Source organism: Pelobates fuscus, chromosome 9 (genome assembly GCF_036172605.1).
Source record: "Pelobates fuscus isolate aPelFus1 chromosome 9, aPelFus1.pri, whole genome shotgun sequence".
Lineage (NCBI taxonomy): Eukaryota > Metazoa > Chordata > Amphibia > Anura > Pelobatidae > Pelobates > Pelobates fuscus.
In genome coordinates, this window is record NC_086325.1 from 15,346,544 (window position 1) to 15,364,625 (window position 18,082).

The following is an 18,082-nucleotide window of genomic DNA, read 5'->3' on the forward strand; positions in this document are numbered from 1 at the left end:
ATTCAGTTTAGGGAATTAAAGAAATACGAACCCCTGAATTGTGCCTTCCTGAAATCCAGATACATAGTCCAGAATCTTCATGTATGACAGTCTCTAAACTGCACACACCAAACTCAGTTAGTTCTGCCCGTGCAGCCTGATTACGGAGTTCTTCAGATGAAGAGAGGCTGAATTTCATCTGGTAAGCCCACGGTAAACGTGGGAGGTGGCCAAAAAATAAAATTTGACTGCAGAATAAATTCCTGTTGCCCGACTGAGGACATAAAAAAGACTGAGGTATGGGGGGAGGAGGAACCCTTTATGCCTACAGCCTTGTTAATTGGTTTTTGTCCTGATCCGGCCGAGGGTGGAGCTAACCCATAAGTGATGCTGCCATGATTAGCCAGGAAAGTAAGTTTGTAAACGTGCCTTGCTTTACTTTATTTTGGTTTGTATGATCGTTTAAAATTATTTGCTTGCTGGTTTAAAAGAATACCTATCAAGTGATGCATGTCTTTTTTTTTATTTTATTTTTTAAGGTTTTTAAAATTTACCATTTATTATAGTCAAACAGTAATATCAACTGATAGAAGTGTCTAAATGATTAGTGCTGCCTAATGAACAGGATTCCCTCTTATACAGCCTATATGTGCAAAATATACAGTCAAGTGTCAATGCTGCATATGTATAAAGTACAAAGTGATATTAAAACACAAGGCAAATGTATAGCCACACAAAATAATTATAAACCACAAACGTTTACCTTGTAACATGTTTTAGAAACCGACAACAAATTCTCACATAACCAAAAGAGAATAAATAAAATAGACAATATATAGCATGTTTTACTAACCAGACTATATATATAATCTCAATCATACAAAATACACAATCCAGCACACTCACATTGAAGCATTGAATCTATGTTTCCTTATGATAAGCATCAGAGGATGTTTGACAACCGCTGCAATGTGTGAGGATGTCCAACATCATAGAACACTCTGACTAGGTTGTGGATACAGAAGCACCATCTAGTGGTTGTCTGGAAGATAGTCACTAGAGGTAGATTAAACCCGGAAATGTGAATATTGCAGTTTCTACTAAACGGGAATGTTTTACATGCTGGGTCAAAACTAAAGGACCACTTAACCCAGAACACTTCATTGAGATGGTCTTGGTTTCTCTAGCTGAAGAGGAAGTTTATGAAGGTAATTCACGAAAGTGAGTATTGTCTGACATTGAAAGTAAATAGAATTTTAGATTCATGGGACACTATAGGCACCCAGAACACTTCAGGTCCCTTAACCATGCAAAGCTATTATTGTGGTTTTTAAGAAGCTGCAATAATTAGCTTGGTGGGTCAACTCCACCTCTAGTGGCTGTCTACCAGACAACCACTAGAGGGATGTTCTTGCGCTATGCATGGGGATATCCAGCGTCACAGGAAAGCACTGTATGGAGACATTGCCTTGCTTGTGCACTAGGTCTTTCCCGCCAGCTGAAGGAAAAGCTGGGCTAGCACCGCAGAACATCGATGTTGGACCCAGGTAAGTGACAGAGGTGGGGAGCTATAGTGCCAGTGTTGTTTCCCTTAACCCCTTAAGGACACATGACGTGTGACATGTCATGATTCCCTTTTATTCCAGAAGTTTGGTCCTTAAGGGGTTAAATATTTGAACTGAAAGCAGAGCTGACTCAGAGAATTGTTCTAACTCTGCCATTTTGACCCTGAAGGGATACTCCAACATCCATAACACTCTGTTTTTGAAGTGGTCATGGATGAAGAAATCTGTCTATTTTAGTGTTTCAGCTTGAAACACTGCACATTCAGAGATTTTAGCACCCCCATGCGCTCTGTTACAGATGGCCTAATCTTAGCTGTGTGCAATTGCATAACACGTAATTTCAGGGCATCTCCAGGAGAGGTCTTGCTCTCTTTAGATGGAAGCATTGCTTATCTGACCGAAAACTGCGCATACTTTGCATTCAACTTCTCTCACAAATTCACTCTGAAATTTTTTTTTATTCTTTATTTTTGTAGTGCAGATATATAGTACAAGCTGGCTAAAGGTACCCCAAAGGCAGTCCTCAGGCTGTTCCCACGCGTAACATGCGGGGCATTTGAATAGCATGCACAATTTGTAATATTTAATCAGGCTTATTCAGTTATATTTAAACACAATTCGGGAGTATGATTAATTTAGTTCGGTGTGATAACTAGGCTATAAACAATAATGTAGTTACGTGACCTTAGTGGTGAAAACATGCTGGGGCTTTAACAGTTAAGGCATTACATATGGTATCACAGAGTACAGTGAAAGAAGTATGTGTAACTCTAGCTTACTGGCCAAGGTGAAGAATGAAAGTCAGGCTAATCAGGTACTAGGTATTGTAAAAAAAAAAAATAGGATGCAAGCATTTCTGGTCATCTGTAGCATTGATGTGTGTTACTATTTATGCTTAGCTGACTTGTAAGCAGATTAAGAATTGATACCTGTGTGAGCAAGCTTTGGTACAGCGTGGCTCATGCCTGTTAGTTCAGGGAGACATAACAAGTGACCTAACAATTGGTTAACAAGTGACCCATGTTAGCCGGGTGCATGAAATCCCTCGCGTCAAGACAGCTTATGATAAAGAGGGGAGCGAAAACAAAAACAGAAAGACCTGTCGCAATTTTAACCACTAGTCTTGTGAAGGGGTTCGGGTGGGCTGTAAAGAAAGACTGTTTTGTCATCCGAAGTGGGTTTATCAGGGGGAGCTGCACGGTTAATTCAGGTATAGTCACCATGAGTCTTGTCACCTGGCCCTTCTCAGCCGATGCCCCCACGTGGCAGAAGGTGTGCAAGCCTCCCGGTGAGCTGTCGCAGGGCAATTCCTGCAGGTGCTTCCTTCGGTGGTGCAGCTGGGAGCTGTTCCCATGCGTCCCAGGGATGCGGTCTTTGGGGCTGGTCAGCGTCGTGGCTGGCTGTGTGAGTATTGTGAGGGCTCACACTGTGCGGTTCAGAGGTGATAGTGCCGCTGATTGGGAGTTTGGATGGGTGTCTCGATCTGTCCTGTTTAGAGGCTTGGGGTTGTGAGCGTAGCTGTCAGAGGGCCCCGGCGCCGTTTCCCGCCATATTGGTCTTCAGCTTTGTTTCCATCTTGAGGCCGCTCGGGAGTTACAGGATGGGTACTCCTGCAGGTGGCACCGGGCGTATCCACGCCTTTACCACTCTCACCGCTAGCTTGTAGGTCTGTCTCTTGTCTTTGAGCTTTCCCCAGAGATAGGTGCATAGCCGGCTTGCAAACTCTAGCGTGTGCGGCTTAATTGGTGTTCGCTGGGTCCTAGGCTGCTTCTGAGCCGCCATCTTGGCTGGGCTCAATTTGTCGCGTGTGGCTGGTGGTTTGGTCGTGTGGGAAGGCGATAATATGGGGGTTAGTGCCCCCAGCGAGGACCGGGATGTCCCCTGCCGGTCCGGGGGGAGGGGTAGGGTTGCCGCCAAACCAGACAGAGTATTTAAAGGCAGGGAGGTCGGCCGCCTCTCCCCAGTCCTTATTCAGTAGGCCGCAGCAGCGTGGCTCAGGTCTTCATCGGGTTACAGGCTAGATTTGGGTGTCTGCATGTGGCTCAAGTGTCCCGCTTCCAGATAATGCCTTCCAATAGCATTTATTAGTCGATTAGTCAGGGTTGTCCCGCTTCAGAGTTAGAAAGGCCCGGGAGCTCAAGTCCCACACGTCTGCCCCACATGGAAGCCAGGCTCCGCCCCCTCATGTGTCTCTGAAATGGTTTTAAACCTTGAAAATATGCAGCGCCCATGGAGCAATGGATTGCACTAAAAGAGAGGGGTTCATTAACCCCTTAAGGACCAAACTTCTGGAATAAAAGGGAATCGTGACGTGTCACACACGTCATGTGTCCTTAAGGGGTTAAAGAGTAGACAATGTGTCTGTATTGCACACAATCTTTTATTTTCAATAATAAAACCACTTTCCTATAAAGCTACAGTGTTTATTACATACCGTGACAATTTGTTTAAAACATCCATCTCCTAATTGCAGGCTTTCAGTGTCACAGAACTGGCTTGCAGAACCAGTTTGGATCACTACATTGAAACTCGCATCATCGCTGGTCACAGGAACCCGGCTGTGGATGGATCATTGGGAAGTGGAAGACAGAAAAGGCAACATAAAGGAGCACTGGGGGTAAAATAGAGTGATCACATGCAGCATATGAATTATTAGAATGGGGGGCAGTTTTCCTATAAAATGACCATGTCACCATCAGGTCCCAAGTTTGTGTTTTCTGATGTAAAGTGTCTTTGTATTGTTTGCACCGAGGGACAGATACCTGGATACCAAGTGCAGTATAAAATCAGAGTAAAACATTTTCCAATACTTTTTGTTTTGCTATTCACTTCTCAGCTCACAGGTTAGTGAATAGATCCCCGGCTGAACAATTACTGCAGTATTATGTACATTTAATACAAAAATGAAAGACACAGGCATCAAATTAGTTTTTACTTTTATTTTTAGGATAATTTCAGACATGTCTGTGGTTAGACAGTGACAAATTGCCACAAAACGTGTCAAAAAAGTTTCAAATTGCAGCTCCCTTGCAATAACCATGAATGCCCAGGACTAAAAATGATAAATTACCAAAGATCACTGAACGCAGAAGGATAAAATGTTTACAAAGGGCCGATGTCACGACTATTCACCACAGAATAGAGTCCCAGACATATACAAGGGCTTCTTTAAAAAAAGAAAAAAGTATTGCCAGGTACTTTGGCAGAGGAAATGGCACACTGTGCCCCAAAGCTTGAGCGAGCTATGCTCTATACTGCTTTATTATATACAAGGCCCATTCTAGTTAGAGCAGGTGTGCTGTCAGAACGGACCCAGAGAGAGGAATAGCACAAAATCTTCACCCTGTGGCTTAGACTATCATCTCCAACTGCCGGGCATACTCTATGACTTGCTTGGCTAGTTCCGTTGATGGAATCGTGGCCTCTTCAGGGTTGTGCTGCTGACTGCTGAAGCTGTAGTAGTTGTTTGGCTCCAACACCCAACCACGCTGTAAATGACAAATCAGACAAGGGCCTGAGTAAGCAGAATACCAGGCAAATACTTCACAAAAAACATTTTATTAGCCCCAAGTGGTGTTAATATACCCCAACACTGCCCTTCTCTGCTAATCTGACGGTCTCATTGTATCGGGGTCACTGCATGTTAACCATAGCCATCGGGGGGGAAAGATCAATCATTAATGGAACTGCATTTTAATAATTTCACCGAATGGTCTTCACAGAATTAAACATCTTTCATCTCTGCTCAGCCTCTTTACATTAATGCCATTATTGTGACAATGGTAAAAAGACAAGCTGTTCCCACAAATGTTCCGGCAGCATTTTACTGAAGTGAATAAAAGGTTTAAGAGAAATGCTCACACAGTGAGGGGAAAAAAATGGGAGCGCTTGCTCAAATGACAAAACGGCAGGGAGAGCAGGATTGGTGGAGAGAAAAACTAGCAGTACTCATTGAAATCCCAATCTCTATAAAGCATTAACAAAAAAACAAAAAAAAAGGGACGGAATAAAGCCAGATCATTACTGTATAAATAAGAATGTCTGCACACCTATATAACAAACAGTAAGGGAGTGTATATATATTGTGTAACGGCAGCACGTTAGGGGGCTTCATGATGGCGGTTAGAGAACCTACGTCCAGCACTCATTCCCAGGCAATCACAAGTGTTGCAGTTGCAGAGTATTCCCTGAATAAGAGACAGAAGCAGGCACTAAATCCCGTGAGATGTACAAACCTTCTTTGCATAGTCAGTCATCTTCTTGGGTGTGTTAAAGAATAATATCCTTGTTGCCTCATTAAACAAGACTTTCTCATACGCCTTTTCAATGCAGCCAGCAATTTCATCCCTGCAACAAAACGTAGCAACATCCATATAAACCAAATTAGCCATTGCTAGGTAGAGGTGCAAGGGCTGGGAGTTAAGCTGTAGGAATGAGGGCAGAGGGAGAGAGCGCTGAGAGTTACACCAGCCAGTGACGGGGAGCATGGCCGGGGCTGAGAGTTACACCAGCCAGTGACAGTGAGGATGGCCGAGGCTGAGAGTTACACCAGCCAGTGACAGTGAGGATGGCCGGGGCTGAGAGTTACACCAGCCAGTGACAGTGAGGATGGCCGGGGCTGAAAGCGCTGAGAGTTACACCAGCCAGTGACAGGGAGGATGGCCGGGGCTGAAAGCGCTGAGAGTTACACCAGCCAGTGACAGGGAGGATGGCCGGGGTTGAGAGTTACACCAGCCAGTGACAGTGAGGATGGCCGGGGCTGAGAGTTACACCAGCCAGTGACAGTGAGGATGGCCGGGGCTGAGAGTTACACCAGCCAGTGACAGTGAGGATGGCCGGGACTGAGAGTTACACCAGCCAGTGACAGTGAGGATGGCCGGGGCTGAAAGCGCTGAGAGTTACACCAGCCAGTGACAGGGAGGATGGCTGGGGTTGAGAGTTACACCAGCCAGTGACAGTGAGGATGGCCGGGGCTGAGAGTTACACCAGCCAGTGACAGTGAGGATGGCCGGGGCTGAGAGTTACACCAGCCAGTGACAGTGAGGATGGCCGGGGCTGAGAGTTACACCAGCCAGTGACAGTGAGGATGGCCGGGGCTGAAAGCGCTGAGATTTACACCAGCCAGTGACAGGGAGGATGGCCGGGGTTGAGAGTTACACCAGCCAGTGACAGGGAGGATGGCCGGGGCTGAAAGCGCTGAGAGTTACACCAGCTAGTGACAGGGAGAGCTGGGAGTTACACCAGCCAGTGACAGGGAGGATGGCCGGGGCTGAAAGCGCTGAGAGTTACACCAGCCAGTGACAGGGAGGATGGCCGGGGCTGAAAGCGCTGAGAGTTACACCAGCCAGTGACAGGGAGGATGGCCGGGGCTGAGACTTACACCAGCCAGTGACAGGGAGAGCTGGGAGTTACACCAGCCAGTGACAGGGAGGATGGCCGGGGCTGAAAGCGCTGAGAGTTACACCAGCCAGTGACAGGGAGGATGGCCGGGGCTGAGAGTTACACCAGCCAGTGACAGGGAGAGCTGGGAGTTACACCAGCCAGTGACAGGGAGGATGGTCGGGGCTGAGAGCGCTGGGAGTTACACCAGCCAGTGACAGGGAGGATGGCCGGGGCTGAGAGCGCTGAGAGTTACACCAGCCAGTGACAGGGAGGATGGCCGGGGCTGAGAGCGCTGGGAGTTACACCAGCCTGTGACAGGGAGGATGGCCGGGGCTGAGAGTTACACCAGCCAGTGACAGGGAGGATGGCCGGGGCTGAGAGTTACACCAGCCAGTGACAGGGAGGATGGCCGGGGCTGAGAGCGCTGGGAGTTACACCAGCCTGTGACAGGGAGGATGGCCGGGGCTGAGAGTTACACCAGCCAGTGACAGGGAGGATGGCCGGGGCTGAGAGTTACACCAGCCAGTGACAGGGAGAGCGGCCGGGGCTGAGAGTAACACCAGCCAGTGACAGGGAGAGCTGGGAGTTACACCAGCCAGTGACGGGGAGGATGGTCGGGGCTGAGAGCGCTGGGAGTTACACCAGCCAGTGACAGGGAGGATGGCCGGGGCTGAGAGTTACACCAGCCAGTGACAGGGAGGATGGCCGGGGCTGAGAGCGCTGGGAGTTACACCAGCCTGTGACAGGGAGGATGGCCGGGGCTGAGAGTTACACCAGCCAGTGACAGGGAGGATGGCAGGGGTTGAGAGTTACACTAACCTTATTGTGTTGAGTAAAATGTCAATGAAGAACGTGTAACTCTCGGCTGGGATGTTACCTTTCGCCAGAAACACTTTGTTGTAGCTCCCTTCCATCAGGTACTGCCATTATTTAAAACAAAGAATAGTGTATTAGTTAGATCTCTAAAAATGTACGTTTCATCATTCTGCCAAACAGAAACTCCTCAGCCGTGTCAGTGACTGCACCTGCAGAAAACATGCGAAAATGCCAATACCAGAGCAGACATTAACCCTCGGACCGCACCATTTTTCTTCTCAAAATTTGGTTAAAAAAAAAAGGTCCACCGCACTCTGCACAATTGGTCATATATGACACGTTTAGCAAGTTAATTCCTTTCAAAAACCAGAAGACATGTGACATCTAGCAGGAAACTATATCAACCGGGTATCCTGCGATTTCCGCATGCAGCACCTACTGCTATCATTTTATGCATTTTCATGGGCTCGCAGTTATTTTCCCATTCACACTACCCTGCTAATGGGAACATTGCAGGATAGCAATGCAAAGAAACGTAAATAAGTGCAAGCCCGTGCTGCATGCGGAAATCCCAGGACACCCGATCAGAGAGTTAAACCAAGGTACCCATCAGGTTCATAACCTTACAGTGTAAAATCCTACGTACTATTACTCAGAATATTCCGTTACCTGCTCCAGAGACACCGGGTGTTTGATGTAAACATTTGCCTGGATCTCTTTTGCTGGTAACCTCTCGAGCTCTGTGTGAAATTCAGCCACTCTGTTCTGCGACAGGAGGAAAAGGAGGTTGAGGCCAAGGAGCTGGTGTTTGTATGCGGATTCTGGGAGCTCATCCCTGAAACACAGGTAAAACAGGTTAAAGACTTGCTGTGTCTCCTGGAGCCAGTGGAAGAGCTAGGACACTGAACACAGTTATTTTAACATTATCAATATCTATAGTACTGGCAGCCATCCCTGCCACAATGGTAGCAGGGAAAGCTCAGAACATGCTTTCCATGCTCAGTCCAGTAGTAGTCCTCTTGCAATGATTATCTGAGCTTTGGAGCTGTATGTGCAGAATAGCAATTCACATCCCAGCCTGCCAAGCCCACCACTTTTATTGGGTTTTTATTAAAAAACATTTTATGATGATTGCAAATTTAGATATTATTCCATTTCTTTTCAGTTGCCTTTTTAGAGTGAGAGAGACTAAATAATGTTGTGTCTTTATCAGCAAATAATCCTTATGCTTACTCGTAGTCAAAGTAGTAGCATTTCAGCTGAGCCATATATCTTTCAAATGAAGGGATGTCTTTCTTCAAAATACTCCACTGGGCACCAATCTCCAAAACATCTCCTGCAAACACACATTCATAGGTCAAACTTACACCACAGCAGAATAGGCAGGGAAATAAGCTAACAGCAAGCAGGGGGAATCGCAGTAACACTGGGCGCTTCACAGCCAGCAGGGAAAAAAAAAATAGTAACTAGGAGCCGTCAGGGGATGGATCGCATTAACACTGGGCGCCGCACAGCCGGCATGGGGGGGGGGTGGGGGGGAGAGGGGGAATGGCGGTGACACTGAGCGCCGCACAGCCAGCATGGGGTGGGAATGGCAGTGACACTGGGCGCCGCACAGCCGGCATGGGGGGGTGGCAGTGACACTGAGCGCTGCACAGCCGGCATGGGGGGGGAATGGCAGTGACACTGAGCGTCGCACAGCCGGCATGGGGGGGGGGGGAATGGCAGTAACACTGGGCGCAGTTAAAAAAATTAAAATCGCACAGCTGGCAGGGGGGAATGGCAGTAACACTGGGCACCACACGACTGGCAGGGGGGAATGGCAGTAACACTGGGCGCCACCCAACTTGCAGGGTGTAAATCGCAGTAACACTGGGCGCCACCCAGCTGGCAGATGTAAATGGCAGTAACACTGGGCGCCACAAAGCAGGCAGCGGGAAAGGCAGTAACACTGGGCGCAGGTAAAAAAAAATAAAAAAAATAAAATCGCACAGCTGGCAGGGGGGAATGGCAGCCACACAACAGGCAGGGGGGGGAATGGCAGCAACACTGGGCGCCACCCAGTTGGCAGGGGGTAAGTGGCAGTAACACTGGGCGCCACCCAGCTGGCAGGGGGTAAGTGGCAGTAACACTGGGCGCCACCCAGCTGGCAGGGGGTAAGTGGCAGTAACACTGGGCGCCACCCAGCTGGCTGGGGGTAAATGGCAGTAACACAGGGCGCCACCCAGCTGGCAGGGAGTATAAATGGCAGGAACACAGGGCGCCACCCAGCTGGCAGGGAGTATAAATGGCAGGAACACAGGGCGCCACCCAGCTGGCAGGGAGTATAAATGGCAGGAACACAGGGCGCCACCCAGCTGGCAGGGAGTATAAATGGCAGTAACACTGGGCGCCACCCAGCTGGCAGGGAGTATAAATGGCAGTAACACTGGGCGCCACCCAGCTGGCAGGGAGTATAAATGGCAGTAACTGTGCCATGTAGTGGGATTATAGTAACTTTTGCCACATAAGAGAAGTTTATGAGTATACGTATTTATTGACAGTGCTTAGGGCCTGTAAAGTGTTTGTACATGTACTGTGAAATTAGTTTAATACTTACTTGCCAATACCAGCTGTTGCTTTGTAAGCTTTACATCAGTTGTGGGTAAGAAATTCTGCTCCAAGAGGGCAAGCTGCGGATATGAAAAAAAGAGTCAGAGAAAGACCTGGTGATTTGTAATCAATCTAAAATGTACATGTTGCTCTGTTCCCTATTCATTAGCCATCCTGAAAGGTGTACACGATTCTTCAGTTAAAGTTCTTTATTAAAATGTAACAATTGGTAGCATGCATCTAAAATGATCCTATAGGACACAGTACAGTGCCAGGTCTTAAAATATGACTAATTTTGGATTCTGGTTTATATTAGATTAAGATTTACCATCCACTGCTTTGAGTGTCCCATGTTGGAATTACCGACTGAGCTAGAAAATGATTTAAACAGATATAAATTATATAAAAGCAATTTAACACCTTTTAATTAACCAGCACTGTTGGCATTCTAACGGATTCATCGCATTGAAGTGGTTATAGTGCCTGCAGAACTCTGGCGCTGTTCATTTAGTGTTAACTCGTTTTTAATGCAGGGGAGCCACCAGGGCCGAGGGAACTGAAGTCTTTCAGCTCTTCTTACAATGCTCCCTAGTGCGCCCTGGCATTGTGCCGGGAAATAGCGTCACTCTAATCCTGGCATCACTAAACGGCGGGCAATAATGCAGAGCGAGAAGATTTCAGCAGCTCCACTGGACCCCAAAGAAAGAATCCATTCCAGCTATCCCAAAAGGTAGGGAGATAGTGGTGGACGTAAATTAAAATAAAAACGAATAATGAGTGTGTGTGTCTGTATGTCAGCCAGTAAGTATGTCTTCTGTCTGTTTAGGTGACTGGCTCCCCTCCGATCACATCTCCCATTTTGTTTACATTGAAATGCAGGGACAGGATATAGACTCTAGAACACTTACATTACTCTGTAATGGTTCTGGGGACTATAGTGTCCCTTTAAGAATTACATTGTAATGCTTTGTTAGTTTAAAAAAAAAAGCCTGGCTCCTACCTTTTTTTAAACTGGTTACTAGATTTCAAGCAAATCTGTCAAGCCCTGCTAGGCTCGACAAATCCCACGCACCAGGTCGTCACGGTGAACACGAATTTTGTCAGCCAATGGGCTGATACAATCTCTGTGCGCCAGGAGGAATTGAAGAACTGTAATTACTTCCTTCAGGCGCTGAGGCAGCGCAGAGGAATGGCGGCTCTGCTCACGCGGTCACCCCCATTCCACAGAGCTGGCCACCTGCCCATTCCTCTTCGCAGACTCAGCGCCTAGAGAAATAAATTACAGTTCCCTTCACTTCTTCCCAGGCACAGAGATAGAGAGACAGGAGATGGTATTTGAACCAGCAGCAGCCCAATCCCATCAGCAGCAGACACCCCACTAAACTGGTGACAATGCTTCTGCCCAATCCCACTGTACCCCAGGGAAGTCACTCTCCTGCATCCAAAAGGTAGGTAGGTAGGTAGGGGTGTGTGTGTGGTGTGGGTCTCAAATAATAACAAAAAAAAATTATTTTATTTTTTAAAAAAGCACACTTTTTCCTTACCAATAAACCCCCAGAATCTACACCTGCAACTATTTGGGAAACACACAAATGTGTCATCTGAGGGTTTCTTATCAAGCACGGAACCAGACAAAAAAAAAATGCTCCAATTTAACTAAACAACAAACTCAATTAGAAACCCAACATAAAGCTACTCTGAATGACAATACTTGCAAACAACTATTAACAATTAAAGTGAAACTCAAGTCTTGTTTGACATGAAAAATTAAAATCCAGTTCCATCTCACCAAGAAATCCTTTTACGAATATGGTCACAAGAGCCGGCTGATGCTAGCGAAAACACTGAGAACACGTCGGCAAAAAAAACAAAATCGGCCATTGGAGAGGGCTTTCAACAATACTATTCTTCACTGTACTGCTTACCCTCTCAAGAGCTGCTACCGGATGAGGATGGCATGAATTTCCACACCCAACAGAAGGACCACATTGCTCAATTTTATCTCCCTGTTGAACACCAACCTAAAGCTCTTTGCTAAAATACTAGCCCTCCGCATCCAACCCCTTCTACCTGATCTTATACATCCAGACTGTCAAAGCGATCAATTCAATCCATGCGACACGTACCCAGTCCTTGCCCTCCCTCCTGGTCTCAGCAGATGCAGAGAAGGAGTTCGACAGGGTTGATTTGCCCTTCCTAATGTCTACGCTGGGACATCTGGGCTTTAGTCCACATATGATGTCTTGGATTTCGACCTTATACACTACCCCCACTGCTTGAGTGAGCATTAACAGGATCCTCTCAAAACCATTCGATATCAAGAACAGCACACGACAGGGGTGTCCTCTATGACCCCTACTCTTCGTAATCAGCTTGGAACCATTTATTAAACACAATAAGTTCACAGCCACAAACAAAAAGTATTAGGGGGCACTGGGGAGTAAGCAAGATCTTGTCTCATGCAGATGACCTCCTGTTCTCCATCTCAAACACAGAGTCCACCTTGAGAGAGATTATGCAACAATTCGATACATATAGATGCCTGTCCAACTTAAAAATCAAATTAACGAAATCCAAAATGTTGGGTACTCCCGAGTGACGGTGACCTCTCTAAGGGTGGAATTCTATCTCCAGTGGTGCAAGGAGGCTATCAAATACCTGGGGGTCTGGCTCTCAGGAGTTTACCAATACATTCTGCATTAACTTCCCCCCACTTCTGGACAGAGTGCAAAAAGATTTTACATCCTGGGCGCTCCCCCATATTACTTGGCAGGATAAACGTCCTCCAAATGAATGTGCTCCCACGATTCTTATACTTCCTGCAAACCTTACCGGTCCAAATACCCAACACATTTCTCTCTCAAACTTGCAAAACAACCACAGAATACGTCTGGCGTCACCGGAAGGCAAGATTAAATTTCACTACTCTTACCAAACCAAAACAAAGGGGCCTGGGCTTACCGGACCTGGTTAAATACTCCAGAGGATTATTGAATGAATAGATGCCTCGACAGACAAGCTTTGGATCTCCATAGAAACCAGTTTTACAAAGACACCCCTGTACCTTCTCCTGTGGTTACCTTGAGAAGCGAAAGTGAGGCTAGCAGATAAACACCCAACCCTGTCTACCATCATGATACTATGGAAAAGACTCATCACACAGCTACCAAGCCCCGGGACTATCTTCAATGTGCCCCACTTCACACAAACCAAATTTTAGCCCTGCAACATCTGCTCTCTACATCACGACCTTCGGGCTGCCGACCCCATGAAGAATAAAAGATGTCTATACTCACGGCATCATCACACCTAAAACTTGGCCCACACCAACTACTTCACTTCAGATACCACCTGCTAGTGAGATTCTTTAAAAGCATACTCAACCTAGCCTTGAGGGAACTCTCTACCTATGAAACCATATGTGATCATTTTCCACTACCAGCACATGCAATGTCGCCATTATAAAGCCTGCTGAGTGCCCACACTTTGACATTTCCCTTCCCTACGTCACCAAATATCGTGAGAGACATATGGGACACCCGTTATCTTCTGAAGAATGGTCCACCATCTTTACTCTCATACACAAATCATCCATCTGTACTAGGTTTCCCGAATCGGGATACAACAGGATCTCAGTGGTACAAGACGCCAAAAAGGTTGACCATTATGGGAAGCAATTGCGAACCGGAGTGCTGGAAAGGATTGGGCTCCCTATACCACATATAATGGACATGTTCATTTATCAGACCTGTCTGAGAGGCAATCTATGGTGTCCTTCCATCTAACAGAAGCAAACCTACCACTCACACCAGAAACACTTACTTCAGTTAACACCCATACTATCACCCCATTTCAAATAATCAGTTATCCCACATTTGCATAATGCAGCCCGCAGCCTCATTCTATGCTAGTGGAAACAAACTACAACCCAGACTCTACAAGAATGGATGAACAGACAAATAGAAGATCCTATCAACAGCAGGATGTATACAAACTCACCATGCAACCTGGTACCGTTGGCTGCTCACGAATACCGCCACAGGAAACTAACAAGATACCTGCTGAGAACATACTGGTACGTCAGCTAAATAGCCCTGGAAAATGTCCCTAGAGAGAACACCACCTGGATGGGCAACCTATCACATGACCAACTTCGCCATGGCGGGACCATCACCAGTTGGGATGGACATCACCCTAGTGGGCGCAGGGGACTGGCTTCGGGGGGAGCTGAATGAAGACTACCCCTTCCTTTTAGCCTCACCCAAACTTCCCTAGAGCTGGGTAAGCATTGGGAAGCTATTGAGCTATTGAGAAGCTATTGAGTATGCGCTGCAAATGCTGCACCAATCAGCCTCCCCTGTTAGAGATGCAATTAAACAATGCAACTCTATGGGGAATGTTCATTGCCTCCATGTAGAGCGTGGGGACGCTGAATTTTGTAAATTGTGCAGTACTTTGGTCGAGTGTCTGTTTGAGTGACTTAACTAGGTGTCCCTAGGGAGCAATGTAAACACTGCCTTTTCTCCTAAAAGGCACCGCTGACATTAAAAAGGCTGCAGGGAAGGACTATGCTCAGCAGAACAACTACATTACGCTGTGTGCCATACATTAGGCTGCGTACCGTGCATTACTTGCTCTGTGTGCCGCACATTACTTGAGCTGTGTGCCATACATTAGGCTGCGTACCGTGCATTACTTGAGCTGTGTGCCATACATTAGGCTGTGTACCGTGCATTACTTGAGCTGTGTGCCATACATTAGGCTGCGTACCGTGCATTACTTGCTCTGTGTGCCGCACATTAGGCTGTGTGCCGTAAATTACTTGCGCTGTGTGCAGGGACGTATTAGCCGCGAGGCAAACAAGGCATTTGCCTTGGGCGGCAGTTTCCAGTGGGCGGCAAAAAAAGCCACCCTAAAATGCCCAGGGCAAATGACTTGTTAGCCTTGTGGCTAACTGACAGTCCAGGGAGGCGGGCGGCGCTGGCGACGGAGCACTTTTCCCCCGAGCGCTCTGCTCAGCTCCCTCGCGCACCGCAGAGTGATACCGGGAGCCTACTGTGTGCCGTACAGTAGGCTGAGTGCCGTACATTAGGCTGCGTACCGTACATTACTTGCGCTGCGTGCCGTACATTAGGCTGCGTGCCGTGCATTACTTGCGCTGCGTGCCGTACATTAGGCTGCGTGCCGTGCATTACTTGCGCTGCGTGCCGTGCATTACTTGCGCTGCGTGCCGTGCATTACTTGCGCTGCGTGCCGTGCATTACTTGCGCTGCGTGCCGTGCATTACTTGCGCTGCGTGCCGTGCATTACTTGCGCTGCGTGCCGTGCATTACTTGCGCTGCGTGCCGTGCATTACTTGCGCTGCGTGCCGTGCATTAGGCTGCGTGCCGTACAGTACTTGCGCTGCGTGCCGTACAGTACTTGCGCTGCGTGCCGTACAGTACTTGCGCTGCGTGCCGTACAGTACTTGCGCTGCGTGCCGTACAGTACTTGCGCTGCGTGCCGTACAGTACTTGCGCTGCGTGCCGTACAGTACTTGCGCTGCGTGCCGTACAGTACTTGCGCTGCGTGCCGTACAGTACTTGCGCTGCGTGCCGTACAGTACTTGCGCTGCGTGCCGTACAGTACTTGCGCTGCGTGCCGTACAGTACTTGCGCTGCGTGCCGTACAGTACTTGCGCTGCGTGCCGTACAGTACTTGCGCTGCGTGCCGTACATTAGGCTGCGTGCCGTACATTACTTGCGCTGCATGCCGTACATTAGGCTGCGTGCCGTACATTAGGCTGCGTGCCGTACATTAGGCTGCGTGCCGTACATTAGGCTGCGTGCCGTACAGTACTTGAGCTGCGTGCCGTACAGTACTTGCGCTGCGTGCCGTACAGTACTTGCGCTGCGTGCCGTACAGTACTTGCGCGCCGTACAGTACTTGCGCTGCGTGCCGTACAGTACTTGCGCTGCGTGCCGTACATCAGGCTGCGTGCCGTACATCAGGCTGCGTGCCGTACATCAGGCTGCGTGCCGTACATCAGGCTGCGTGCCGTACATCAGGCTGCGTGCCGTACATCACTTGCGCTGCGTGCCGTACATCACTTGCGCTGCGTGCCGTACATCACTTGCGCTGCGTGCCGTACATCACTTGCGCTGCGTGCCGTACATTACTTGCGCTGCGTGCCGTACATCACTTGCGCTGCGTGCCGTACAGTACTTGCGCTGCGTGCCGTACAGTACTTGCGCTGCGTGCCGTACAGTACTTGCGCTGCGTGCCGTACAGTACTTGCGCTGCGTGCCGTACATTAGGCTGTAGTGGTTCTGGTGACCATAGTGTCCCTTTAAGAATTGTATTGTTGTCATTAAAAAAAAAAAAAAAACATGTTTACCCCAGCTGTCCCTCACCTTCAGTTTGCCCAGAAGGTCCCCACATTTGCCCAGGTTGGGGCTCTTTTTGCTCCATTCTGCTTTCAGCTGTTCGTACATCGCCGCCGTCTGTCTGAGACCCGCTGAGTCCGCCCCGTTCACCGCCATCTGCACAATGAATCGGCAACTGCGCGACACCCGGAAACCGACACCGGCTGCACTTTACGGCCGGAAATAGTCGATATGAGCGCCATTTTGGATCCGGGCGGGCTGCCTCTCTGGGCGCCATTTTGGAACCTGGCGGCCAGCCTCTCTGAGTGCCATTTTGGAACTGGGCGGCCAGCCTCTCTCTGAGCGCCATCTTGGATCCAGACAAGTCGCTGTGGACCTGGGCGCCATTTTGGATCCTGGAAGAAGCTTTTGAGGCCATGGTGGAAGTGGGCTGTCGCTGTGTGCTGGCTCCCCCTGCTGTTTGGAAGTGTCAGAGCAAGTTCTGGGCCAGACTGGGACATAGCTGCCAAGTGTCCCTGTTCAGAAAGGACAGTCTCTATCTGGGACCCAAACTGCTCCGTCAGGCCAACCGTAGTATTCCCGGAGTATTCCCAGCATCGCTGCCAATTAAAATATAATCATAATGATATCGAGGATATCACATCCTACTATCAACGCTGGACACTCGATAGGGACTTGCCCTTTACTATACCGTTTGGGGAAAGGAGAGGGCGATTCACTAAACTTACCAGTCAATTCAAACTGAATTTCAAACTTAAAGGAACAGTTTAGTCACCTTAAGGCACCATAACAACTTAATCTAAATTAAGTTGTTATGGTGTCTGGAGTGTACCTTTAAGGCCAGAGTAGACAAGCTATAACATACCTCAACATTTTAAATGGACACAGAGGGACACTTTAATTTGAAAGTGTGAGCAAAGCCTTTCACCCCCCAAATGTCCCTCTTTATTAGGAGCTCCATATTGTTGGGGTGTCTGAGTGTATAACAGAGCTCCACAGCAATAATACTCCCAGTAATGTGTCTGGGTGTATAACAGAGCTCCACAGCAATAATACTCCCAGTAATGTGTCTGAGTGTATAACAGAGCTCCACAGCAATAATACTCCCAGTAATGTGTCAGAGTGTATAACAGAGCTCCGCAGCAATAATACTCCCAGTAATGTGTCAGTGTATAACAGAGCTCCACAGTAATAATACTCCCAGTAATGTGTCTGAGTGTATAACAGAGCTCCACAGTAATAATACTCCCAGTAATGTGTCTGAGTGTATAACAGAGCTCCACAGCAATAATACTCCCAGTAATGTGTCTGAGTGTATAACAGAGCTCCACAGCAATAATACTCCCAGTAATGTGTCAGAGTGTATAACAGAGCTCCACAGCA

The 18,082-nt window shown here is 48.0% G+C and overlaps 2 protein-coding genes across 7 annotated transcripts in view; one reads left to right on the top strand and one right to left on the bottom strand.

The window, feature by feature from the left end:
* The window catches only part of GGN (gametogenetin), a 39,002-nt gene extending 34,649 nt beyond the window's left edge, over nt 1-4,353 (top strand). For all 6 annotated transcript variants that reach the window (XM_063431264.1, XM_063431265.1, XM_063431266.1 and 3 more), the window contains one exon: nt 4,018-4,353. In XM_063431264.1, coding sequence (XP_063287334.1) covers nt 4,018-4,165 — 148 coding nt within the window. In that variant the 3' untranslated portion in view covers nt 4,166-4,353. The remainder of the gene's footprint in view (nt 1-4,017) is intronic.
* A 110-nt stretch (nt 4,354-4,463) lies between these two features.
* PSMD8 (proteasome 26S subunit, non-ATPase 8) lies at nt 4,464-16,889 on the bottom strand. The gene is made up of 7 exons (XM_063431269.1): nt 16,727-16,889; nt 10,342-10,414; nt 8,976-9,078; nt 8,412-8,577; nt 7,746-7,846; nt 5,780-5,891; nt 4,464-5,032 (listed from the first exon to the last, which is right to left on the bottom strand). Exons 1-7 carry the CDS (start codon nt 16,853-16,855, stop codon nt 4,895-4,897), a joined length of 822 nt encoding a protein of 273 aa, XP_063287339.1. The 5' UTR covers nt 16,856-16,889; the 3' UTR covers nt 4,464-4,894.
* Between the last annotated feature and the right edge of the window lie 1,193 nt (nt 16,890-18,082).